Source organism: Pseudorasbora parva, chromosome 5, assembly GCF_024679245.1.
Source record: "Pseudorasbora parva isolate DD20220531a chromosome 5, ASM2467924v1, whole genome shotgun sequence".
Classification (NCBI taxonomy): domain Eukaryota; kingdom Metazoa; phylum Chordata; class Actinopteri; order Cypriniformes; family Gobionidae; genus Pseudorasbora; species Pseudorasbora parva.
Genome location: NC_090176.1, coordinates 19,272,293 through 19,284,792, shown reverse-complemented (window position 1 = coordinate 19,284,792; position 12,500 = coordinate 19,272,293). Strand labels below are relative to the sequence as shown.

At 38.1% G+C, this 12,500-nt stretch overlaps 1 protein-coding gene across 5 annotated transcripts in view; it reads left to right on the top strand.

The window, feature by feature from the left end:
* myo16 (myosin XVI) overlaps positions 1-12,500 on the top strand; it is a 278,734-nt gene that overhangs the window by 157,560 nt on the left and 108,674 nt on the right. For all 5 annotated transcript variants that reach the window (XM_067443432.1, XM_067443430.1, XM_067443429.1 and 2 more), the window contains exons 14-17: positions 4,126-4,231; positions 9,179-9,296; positions 9,470-9,617; positions 11,322-11,439. In XM_067443432.1, coding sequence (XP_067299533.1) covers positions 4,126-4,231; positions 9,179-9,296; positions 9,470-9,617; positions 11,322-11,439 — 490 coding nt within the window. The remainder of the gene's footprint in view (positions 1-4,125; positions 4,232-9,178; positions 9,297-9,469; positions 9,618-11,321; positions 11,440-12,500) is intronic.

The window sequence follows — 12,500 nt, the reverse complement described above, 5'->3', positions numbered from 1 at the left end:
AATAGATTTTGAAAAAGAAATGGGAAAATCGGAAGAAAAAGCATCAGACCCTCCAGAAAATGATTAGTGGGAGAGGCCAAATGACCTTTGAAAACCATCTGCTAAGAATGGTTTTCTTCCATTCGCTCTCTCTCGCGGGTCTCTGGAAGGACCCAGGTTTTTCACCGGGCTGCATGTGGAGACGGTATATCACTGTGAACTGCCTGACTGTGCTTTATGGCTCATTTTAAGAGGTCATAACATTGAACATTGGAGTAATTAATAAAGTTGCTGTGCATTTAAGAATATGAAGTGGGATGTGCCGCAGTAACAAGACAATATTTACGTCTACCAAAGACCTTGTTAGTAGTTGAGCCGTGGTGTGGATTAACACCCTGTAAACATAAGCCTACTGATGAAAAACGAATTAACGTATAAAATAAATAAATAAAAAGCACATCATTTACCGCATTTAAAAAGCTGTTGGAGCTCACTTGCTATTTTCTGAAACCTGCTGTCTACCTAGACAGCATTTAAGGCTTCATTGTTGTGCATCTGTTGCAATTGGCGTTTTAAAAGATTATGCATCTCTTATTAGAATAAAAGTTATGTGATTTTGTTATGTGACATTCTGGGCAGGTTCATCTATAGCAAGAAATATCAACTATAACTATATGTACGTAAATCTACACTATACATTACAAAGTTTGGCATTGGTAATTTTTGTTGGTGTTGTCTCTTATGCCCAATATACAATACAAAGTTTAAATTAACTCTTTTTAATATATATATATATATATATATATATATATATATATATATATATATATATATATATATATATATATATATATATATATATATATATATATATATATATATATATATATATATATATATATGATTACTGATTATCTCTTCATATATATAAAAAAAAAAAATATATATATATATATAAAATACAGGTCCTTCTAAAAAAATTAGCATATTTCATCTGACCCATTAAAAAAAGTGTTTTTAATACAAAAAAAAAGTCAACCTTCAAATAATTATGTTCAGTTATGCACTCAATACTTGGTCGGGAATCCTTTTGCAGAAATGACTGCTTCAATGCGGCGTGGCATGGAGGCGATCAGCCTGTGGCACTGCTGAGGTGTTATGGAGGCCCAGGATGCTTCGATAGCGGCCTTAAGCTCATCCAGAGTGTTGGGTCTTGCTTCTCTCAACTTTCTCTTCACAATATCCCACAGATTCTCTATGGGGTTCAGGTCAGGAGAGTTGGCAGGCCAATTGAGCACAGTAATACCATGGCCAGTAAACCATTTACCAGTGGTTTTGGCACTGTGAGCAGGTGCCATGTCGTGCTGAAAAACGAAATCATTCATCTCCATAAAGCTTTTCAGCAGATCGAAGCAAGAAGTTCTCCAAAATCTCCTGATAGCTAGCTGCATTGACCCTGCCCTTGATAAAACACAGTGGACCAACACCAGCAGCTGACCTGGCAACCCAGACCATCACTGACTGTGGGTACTTGACACTGGACTTCAGGCATTTTGGCATTTCCTTCTCCCCAGTCTTCCTCCAGACTCTGGCACCTTGACTTCCGAATGACATGCAAAATTTGCTTTCATCCGAAAAAAGTACTTTGGGCCACTGAGAAACAGTCCAGTGCTGCTTCTCTGTAGCCCAAAGTGGCTTGACCTAGGGAATGCGGCACCTGTAGCCCATTTCCTGCACACGCCTGGGCACGGTGGCTCTGGATGTTTCTACTCCAGACTCAGTCCACTGCTTCCGCAGGTCCCCCAAGGTCCTTCTCCACAATCTTCCTCAGGGTGCGGTCACCCCTTCTCGTTGTGCAGCGTTTTTTGCCACACTTTTTCCTTCCCACAGACTTCCCACTGAGGTGCATTGATACAGCACTGTGGGAACAGCCTATTCGTCCAGAAATTTATTTCTGTGGCTTACCCTCTCGCTTGAGGTTGTCAATGATGGCCTTCTGGACAGGGTCGGGTCGGCAGTCTTACCCATGATTGCGGTTTTGAGTAATGAACCAGGCTGGGAGTTTTTAAAATCCTCAGGAATCTTTTGCAGGTGTTTAGAGTTAATTAGTTGATTCAGATGATTAGGTTAATAGCTCGTTTAGAGAACCTTTACATGATATGCTAATTTTTTGAGATAGGAATTTTGGGTTTTCATGAGCTGTATGCCAAAATCATCAGTATTAAAACAATAAAAGACCTGAAATATTTCAGTTGGAGTGCAATGAATCTAATATATATAATAATATATAATATATAATACAAATGATTTTTTAATAATTATATATTTCCATTCATTGAATAATGACAGATGAAGTGAATAACACTGATTATCTCTTCATCATGGCACCTGTTAGTGGGTGGGATATATTAGGCAGCAAGTGAACATTTTGTCCTCAAGGTTGATGTGTTAGAAGCAGGAAAAAATGTCAAGCGTAAGGATTTGAGCAAGTTTGCCAAGGGCCAAATTGTGATGACTATGATTGGGTCAGATCATCTCCAAATCTGCAGGTCTTGTGGGCTGTTTCCGGTTTGCAGTGGTCAGAATCTATCAAAACCAGTCCAAGGAAGGAACGGTGGTGAACCGGTGACAGGGTCATAAGTGGCCAAGGCTCATTGATGCACGTGGGGAGCGAAGGCTGGACCATTTTATCTGATCAAACAGAATAGCTTCTGTAGCTCAAATTGCTCTAGAAGTTAATGCTGGTTCTGAAAGAAAGGTGTCAGAATACACAGTGCGTCGCAGTTTGTTGCGTATGGGGCTGCATAGCCACAGAACAGTCAGGGTGCTCATGCTGACCCCTGTCTATCACCAAATTTGCCAACAGTGGGCACATGAGCATCAGACCTGGACCATGGAGCAATGGAAGAAGGTGGCCTGGTCTTATGAATCATGTTTTGTTTTTTTTGTTTTTTTTATGTATATCACGTAAAACTATATCATTGGTCCATGAAAGGGCCCCACATCACAACTTACAGGACTTAAATTATCTGTTACTAACATCTTGAAAAAAATGTACTGCTTTACCCAGTTTTTGTTTGTGATGTGTATTTTTGGGTGTTTTATTGATTATTTAGCGTAGCAACATGCTCACTTTTGAAACGGTTGGAATCGTTTGAGGCATCTGTTGTCTTGCTCTGTTGGGACGCTGCCCGTGCAGGCAGAGGACAGCACAGCATGGCAGTTCACTAGATTTTGGAACGGGGCTACTACGGGCAGTGTCACAAAAAAAATAAAAGAGGAATATAAAGTGTAAAAAGTATACTTAATCACTTAAAAATTGAAGAAAGACAAAACATACCACAATAAATGAATAACAGAATCACAGAGGCAGTAAGATATAGTGTAGATAATGTGGAGAAAAGGGACTTATGAATGCATGTATACAAGAGAAGAACAAGTGATTGAACAAATCCCCTAGTAGTGCATTTGGATAAGTGAAGGTGTGACGTATACATCTCCTCCTGGATGAGTCTGGTCAGAAACCTGCTTAGGAGAAAGATGCCCGCAGGCCAGGCGGAGGAGAGGGATCTTTTGTCTTTTGATGATATATTGCTGTAGGCTGACTGTATCATCTCATGTGATGGAGGGATGTGGAGAGCAGTGAAACAGATCCCTGACCAACTGGAAGATCTCCCACTGGTAAACTGAAAAGAGGCCTACAGGAGCACACAGCCGGCCCAGGGCTCTTTAAAAAAATCAACTGTTCAGTGGAACTTTTAACTGCCGCTTTACAGATTTTTTTCCCCCAACTGCTTTCTCTGTGAATCTAAGGAAGCCTGCCAAGGACATGTCTAGGTTATATTACATAAGGAATTATTATTATTATTATTATTATTATTATTATTATTATTATTATTATTATTATTATTATTATTATTATTATTATTATTATTATTATTAAAAAAAAAGAAAAAAAAAGAAAATTAAGCCTATTCCAACACCATTCAATATGTATTCCTGCTTAAACACTATTTTCATGGCATTTCTCTCCTTTGCTTTCAGCACATTAAGCACATTTTCCCAACAATCTCTAATATATTCAATACAGTGTAAACTGAGATTTACTCCTTTATCTCCTCTCACTTTGATTTTCTTTCTGTCTAGTGGAGAGAGCGGATCTGGGAAGTCTGTAGCCTGTAAGCACATCCTGAAACACCTGGCTGTTCGCTCCAGTCCCAAGGGCTTCGCTTTAGAGCCACGGATGAAGCATGTAAGTCTGCACGCCAATTTGCGGGTGTCTGTCTTTTCATCCCATACGAACATCTACACAACATACGTCTACTGTCTGATAGGAGAAATTAACCCATTTTACATGAGATACTTGTACATTTAATGTCATTTTGTGTGGTGTTGGGGCCAAAATGATAACAAACGGCAGAGTAATTTTAAGGTTCCATTTGTTAGCATTGGGTAACTACATTAGCAATGAAAATCAAAATGTATTAATCTCATTTAATGTTAATACAAATCTAAATTTGTGTCTGTTAAGTAACAGACTTACTCCGCTTCGCGTCGGTGTCCTGATCACTCTGTTGGGGTTTATTCTGCGATAACAACCGGCTGGGTGTACATTATCCCGCTTATTACACGGCTACTATTCTCAAATAAATTAGACACAAAATGTTGTCTTGAGATTAAATATTTTATTAACTCTTACGCAAAGCTTCCGCGAAAGAAAAACAGTTCCAAACTACTTAAGCCTATATCTATTGATGCTAAGTGTTGAAAATGACTGCTGAAAGGGTTAGTTCACCCAAAAATGAAACCAAACCTATGATTTACTCACCCTCAAGTCATTATAGGTGTATATAACATTCTTCTTTCAGACAAATACAATCGGAGCTATATTTTAAAAGTCCAGTCTAACGTTAATCCCAGCAGTAGTTCTAACTGTTTTTGAAGTCCATAAATAAATGCAGCTGTCCGTCAAATAACCTGCTCCACATGGTTTCGATAGGTTAATAGAGCCTTCTGATTCGAATCGATGCGTTTGTGTAAGAAAAATATCCATATTTAACACTTTATAAAGGAAACCCGCCTTGAAGTCTTCCATTGTAAGCGATGGTTGTTTAAGTATTTAACAGCCACACGATGGCGTCAGCGTTAAGCATAGAAGTAGTACCGGTCAAGATAACTCGTAGTACCCGGATGAGCGGTTGTTATCTGGAAATAACATACCGCTGGAATGCGCGATTGACCAATCAGAATCAAGTATTTCACAGAGCAGTGTAATATTATTATTTAAGTGACCTGAGCTAAGGTGAACTAACAAGGAACAGTGTTTTTATTAACTGAAGATAACAGATTAATAAACATTGCAAACAATGAATTGCTCATTGTTAGTTATTATTAAATATTGCATCAACTAATGTTAACTAATTGGAATCTTATTGTAAAGTGTTACCTTTTTTCCTATTTTTGACACTTTTTTTACACTCTTTTTTACCCTTTATTAGGAAACACTTTACTTTACAGTGTCCTTGTTACATGTTTCATATAGCTACAGTAGTAATAACTAAAAATTATGCATAATTACATGCAAACCATTAAACAAACCAAACCCTATTGCTAACTCTATAGTAAGTAAGTGAAGTTACTTAATATTACTCAATACTTAAATGTATAATTGCACTGTAACAAAGACACCTTAAAGTGTAACTCTTTATTTTAAGATGTCCATGTTACAGTGGAATTATACATTTAAGTATTGAATAATAATAATAATGAATCATGTGCTTATAGGGTTGGGAATCGGGGATGGTTTAGTTGCATGTATTGTGAATAATTTATAGTTATTACTGTAACTATATAAAAACGTATAAGGACACTGGTGGTTTATTTTTTTCAAAAGATGAGTTAATTTGCAGTCGTTGAGTAGCTTATATGCTGTTGTATGTATTGCTTATGTTCTGTGTACTCACTGTTCTGAACGTTCAGTATGTGCGCTGTGGTTTGTGTTCTGTCATCTTGACCCTGGAGGCGTTTATGTGCTTTTAGTTGCTCTGGTTATCCTTCAGTCATGATAGCCTCAAACAGCTGTTGTTCTCTTATTCATGGGAGAATTAGATGCTTTGAATGACTATCCAAAAGCCTGAGGCAGGCAGATTGTGCTTATGGTTGAATCTCATGGAAAGAGCCGTTTCTTGTTAGCTCAAGACTTCATATCCACGTACAGAAGCCATTAGAGTGGTTTAATGGCCCGGAGCTATGGGTTACACTTGAATACTTGAGTGTGTTTGTGTGTGTGTTTATATTACATTGTGGGGACCAAATGTCCCGACAATATAATATAAACCCGAGATTACCTACATTGTGGGGACCAGACAATGTAAATGGAATTAACACACAAAAACTTTTATTTTATTAAATGTAAAAATGCGGGTGCAATTGGTAGATTTAGGGGCAGGGACAGTGTAGGGGGATAGAATGTACAGTTTGTACGGTATAATAACCATTACGCCTATGGAATGTTCCCACATTTCACAAAAGCCTAACGTGTGTGTGTGTGTGTGTGTGTGTGTGTGTGTGTGTGTGTGTGTGTGAGAGAGAGAAAGAGAGAGAGAGAGAGAGAGAGATCTGGACACTGTCTTGTCTCCTAATGAGCACATTTTATTAATGGTGGCATATCGCCACCTGGTGGAAGCAAGTGGGAAATGCCCATATTATGTGTCCTCATGAGCACAGTGGCATAGTGAACCTACACATACAGGCCTAGTCCACACGAACACGGGTATTTTTATTAGCGGAGTTTTTCCTCCTCCGTTTTAAAAAACAATCGCGTCCACACAAGCACGGTTTTTAAAAAAAATCTGTCCACATGAGAACGCAAATGCTACGCAAAAACTACGCTATGATTGGCTGCCTGATTTCCACATGGGTCCCATTCACGGCACCGATGCACATTGCACTGACTGAGGGATGCCATGGGCTCAAGTGAAACCCTTCTACAAGTTCCTTTACTTTGGACTCAGTGACAGGTAACTGTATACACAGGTGCAGGGCCGAAGTGGACTGTAATAGCTTCACACACTTGCTTTACTATTTTGTATTATTGCATTCTGGCGCCTTTGTTCTGCAATACAATGAAATAACTGAACATCATTATCGACTCACGTAAATCAAAAGGAGATGTGGAAAATCTGACGTCAAACAAAGGAGAGAACGGCGCACACTTCAATTTAAAAAACCGAAATCTCCGGTTTCACCCTCTACATGACAACGCTGTAACCGGAGTTTCTAAAAATCTTCACCCTGGCCGGAGTTTTCAAAAAAGTCCGGTTTTAGTAACCGGATACAGCGTTTGCGTGTGGACGAACAGCCAAACCGCGTAGAAAAAGCTGTGGTTTTGAAAATACCCGTGTTCGTGTGGACAGGGCCACAGACACCGCAGATCGTGCTTAAAAGGATAGTTCACCCAAAAATGAAAATTAGCCAATGATTTACTTTCAGACGAATACAATCAGAGTCATATAAAAATAAAAAATGTCCTGGCTCTTCCAAGCTTTATAATGGCAGTGAATGGCTGTTTGTGTTGTGAAGTCCATAAAAGTGCATTTATCCATCATTAAAGCGCTCCACACAGCTCCGGGGGTTAATAAAGGCCTTCTGAGGGTAAGTGGCACGTTTGTGTTTTAAAAAATATCCATATTTAAAGTATGACGCAGAACGCAGGTGTAGCGGAAGTTCCGGTAACAAACGCAGAAGTGCAGAGGATAAAGCAAAACGATTGACATCGCCAATGTCACGTGATTTGAGCAGTTTGGCAGTTTGACATGTGATACAACTGCGATCCAAATCATTGATCGATTCACTGAGTCATGGCCGTTTAAATCTTTATTTGAGGATTGAAAACGAACGCGGAAGAGAAGACTATGCTGAATAAAGTCAGTAGTTTAATAATAAAGTAGTTTTTGTTATTTTTGAACCAAAATATATTTTCGATGCTTCAAGAGATTCTAATCAACCAACTGATGTCACATATGGACTACTTTGATGATGTTTTTATTAGCTTTCTGGACATGGACAGTACAGTGGGCATTGACTGCATATGCTCCGGGACTAAAATATAAAATATCTTAAACTGTGTTCTGAAGATGAACGGAGGTCTTACGGGTGTGGAACAACATTAGGGTGAGTCATTAATGACATCAATTTCATTTTTGGGTGAACTAACCCTTAAACCCACAGAGCCATGTGGAGCACTTTTATGATGGATAAATGCATTTTTATGGACTTCCCAACAGCAAGAGCAAGGACTTTTTTTATATATTACTGAATACACTCACAACTGTAGTGTAGGATATGCGTATTTTGACATTTAACTGCATTTAATATTTGTAGATACTTTAAGCCGACTGTTATAGTTGATTGTATTATCATTTCCGTTTGTGTCAATTTTTAATATTTTCTCCAAGCATACATTCAGGCCTATAGAGTGGTGTGTAGAACAAAGGGGAAAAATTGAATAATAAATCAGCTCCATTGCGGATTCCAGTTGATCAAGGGCTTAGGGGGTTTCATCATAAGCAATGATGCGCATCTGAGTGAATAAGACAGAGAGATGTTAGCGAGGGAAGGGCATAAAATGCAGCTAATAGCAGCTGCCTGCTTCCTTTATATCATGTATAACAGGAAGCAATTATTATTTCTATTCAGGCATTAAGTAGAGTTCCTATTAACAAAAAAATACATTGAAAATCTCTTAGGCCTGTCACAAGCCTGATGATTAATTGTCATAATAATTTAAATAATTTCTGTTTTGTTCAGCCTATTAATATATATTTTTGTATTATTATATAAAACCCATAAGATTTCCTAAGATGTTCCATAAGATGTTGTGAATATGAATATTTATATATAATATAATGCAATATACTATAATTAATTACTATAATTAAAAGCTATAATTTATAATAGTTTACTATAATGCAGTTTGATTAAATATCTTTAAGTACTTTCTAATAGTGTTTTATTCTTTCTTTCACACAAAAAAGAAGACAAAATAGTACATGCTTGATAACTACATAACTGGAATAAAAAGAATAGCCACTATCAGACGATTGATCTAAAATAAAAGCTGGGGGTGTGTTGTGCCCGTCCACTATGCCACTGACTCTTTTCGTAATGGCTTCTTTATTCTTCTGTCATTTGTCTGCAGGTGAATGTGATCTTGGAAGCTTTTGGACATGCTAAGACTCCGATGAACTCCTCAGCAAGCCGTTTTATCAAGCTGATCTCACTGCAGTACTGTGAGAAGAGGAAGACTCTACTCAGAGGTAGTTACACTACACCTTTATTCATAGTGCTGCTTAAATTCAACAATATTCACTTAAATGCATTGTGTTGGCTCTCAGCAGACGATTTCTGATCCATCATCCTTCACCTATAGAGGGTGCTATTGCTCTACTAATATTCACAAACACTCTTCTCTCACTGTTCGGGATTTTAGGCCGTCTGTACACTTACATGCTGGAGAAGTCGAGAGTGATCTGCATGCCGCCGCACCAGCAGAACTTTAACATCTTCTACCTGATGGCTGAGGGGCTTTCAGCAGAGGAGAAGAGCAATCTATATCTAAACAATGTCTTAGCCCACAGGTAACTCATGCAGTCTAGAAATTCTGTTTTTGTGAGAAACACTTTCTGTTCAAGACCAATATCCAGCAGCCATGTCACCCTGTAGCCCAAGACTGGTTTCCCACTGAAGCTAAGCAGGGCTGAGCCTGGTCAGTACCTGGATGGGAGACCAACTGGGAAAAAACTAGGTAGCTGCTGAACGAGGTGTTAGTGAGGCCATCAGGGGACGCTCACTCTCTGGTCTGTGTGGGTCCTAACGCCTGGGGTATAGTGGGGTCACTATACTGTCAAAGAGCACCGTCCTTCGGATGAGATGTTAAACCTAGGTTCTGATTCTCTGTGGTCATTAACAATCCCAGGATGTCCTTCAATAAAGAGTAGGGGTGTAACCCCGGCATGCTGGCCAAATTTGCCCATCGGCCTCTGTCCATTATGGCCTCCTAATCATCCCCCTATCCTGATTGGCTTAATCACTTTGGCTTAATGGCTAAGTCTCCTCTCCACCAATCAGCCGGTGTGTGGTGGGCGTTCTGGCGCAATATGGCTGCCGTCGCATCATCCAGATGGATGCTGCACATTGGTGGTGGTTGAGGAGTTTCCCCTCTTTCATGTAAAGCGCTTTGAGGCTAAGCGCTCTAAGTAAAACAAGGGAGCAAATTATTACAACTTGGCCATGGTTTAATAAATCGAGGGAACAGAAACTAGAGCTTACTTACGGGAATCAAAAGTTTCAGTCTATGTGATTCTTATTCATAAAGAAAACAAAATTATATGTTTAAATTAGGGCTTTCAATCGATTAAAATATTTAATTGCATGATACTCATGAGTTAACTTATGATTAATCACAACTTAATCGCACATTTTGATCAGTTATAAATGCACCTTAAATTAATATGTTTCAAGTTTTTACTACTCTAATCAACATGGGTATGTACAAATATGCATGCTTTATGCAAATGTACGTTTATTATTAGAGAAACAATACTCTGAGCATGAAGACTAGATATGTATCGAAGGTCATAGATCTTTTCAAAGAACTTGTTCATGTCTCTTAAGCCTAAGCATAAAAATTCTTGCATTTCAATGTTAATGTTAACCCTTTTCTTTCCCTATTTCTGTTTGCTGCTGCATCCTTTACGTCTATGGCTGGGCTAGGCCACGGATCAAACAGAAAATGTGTGCTGCTTTAATCGCGCGTTAATAAAGTAGTGCCATTAAAATGAATTTGCAGCCCTAGTTTAAATGTATGAATATGAATTGCATAAAAATGGTCCATTCCCTGGTTCCAGTTAGGGTTATACAAAATATTTAAATACTTTTTTACTCATTTTGAATTCTTAATTCATATTTTGAATATGTAAGGATTATTCCATTTGATAGAATTGTATTATTATGCAATTTAAATTCATAAATCTTTTTAAAAAATGCTTCCTTTTTTGTGTACTGGGTGATTTTAAACTGAATTACCCTGAACTCTCTGTGAATCCAAATATCCTCCTCAAAAAGTCATGCATGGGGTAAATTGGAGGTTATCATTAAAAATTGAACATTCACCTTTCTTTGACTTGAATTTGTGAGTATGGACATCTTAAACTTACTTCAGCCCACTAAAAGTCCCACACTAAATGCTCATGTCAAGATGGCACTGCCAACTTAAAGTCTAAATCATCACAAATGTAAAATCAGCCTAATCATCTCGGTTTTTTGTTTTTTGTTTTTTGCAGGTGTCTGAGCACAGCGGTTCCCGGTGAAACTCCTGCAGTAGCTACTGCATGTCCGCAGAGCAGAGAGAAGCTCTCAGCCCTTAAACAGGCTCTGCGTGCGCTCGGCTTCAACAGACTGGTACACACGTGTTCACGAACACATTCATCCTCCCGCACACACGCAAAGATGCAAAAGAACTGCATATTAGGGGTGAAACTTTCAAATTACTCACGGGGTTGGGTACTCTGTGCTATGTTCAAGACAACTGTCAAATAAAAAGAATGAAAATGTGAACAAATAATCAAACTATGAGAAACAGCACACATACATACAATAGAGCAAAGATTCATTTAAAATAAACTGTGCTTCTCAGGTTTTTCAGGTATCTAACAGTAGTCTTCAGATACAGAAATTGAATATAAGGTAACACTTTATTTTAAGCTTCAGTTATTAACTATTAACTAGTTGCTTATTAGCATGCATATTGCTAGGATATTGTCTGTTTATTAGAACTTATAAAGCACATATTAATACCTTATTCTGCATGACCTTATTCTACATCCCTTAATCTTACCCAATACCTAAACTGAAATGCTACAAAAACTACCTTAATAACTATTAATAAGCAGTAAATTGGGAGTTTATTGAGGCAAAAGTCGTAGTTAATAGTGAATGTGTTCCCCATACTAAAGTGTTACCGATTAAAGTAATAAAATATAAAATAAGATTGCATTATACTCTTTACTGTATACATTAAATAAAGCTGAATCATTAATTAAGTTACAAAATGTATTCAGTGAAGAGTAAGTGATTTCTTTGTCATTTGTTGATTAACATTAAACACACAAACTAGGCTTCTTTCTCTTTAAAGGAACACTCCACCATTTTTAGAAATGGACTTATTTAACTACTTTCCTGCATTTGCCCACATATCTAAATGTATTTTTGTCTCAGTGCATGTATTGTTTTAGTTTGGCAGGGTCACCTCTAGCTTTGCATAATGAATGGAATCCTATGTTGCCAGCTTGCATGTCCCGAGTAAAAGTGATCCAAAAAAAACAACAACACCCACCTAATTACTTCTTGTGGCAGTTACTTGGGTGCAGAGATATCACGCAACGCGTTGCGATCGCTCAACAGCCGGAGGACGTGAGGATGAGAGCCGTGATATCTTTGCGCCCAAGTAGCAGTGCTTCGTC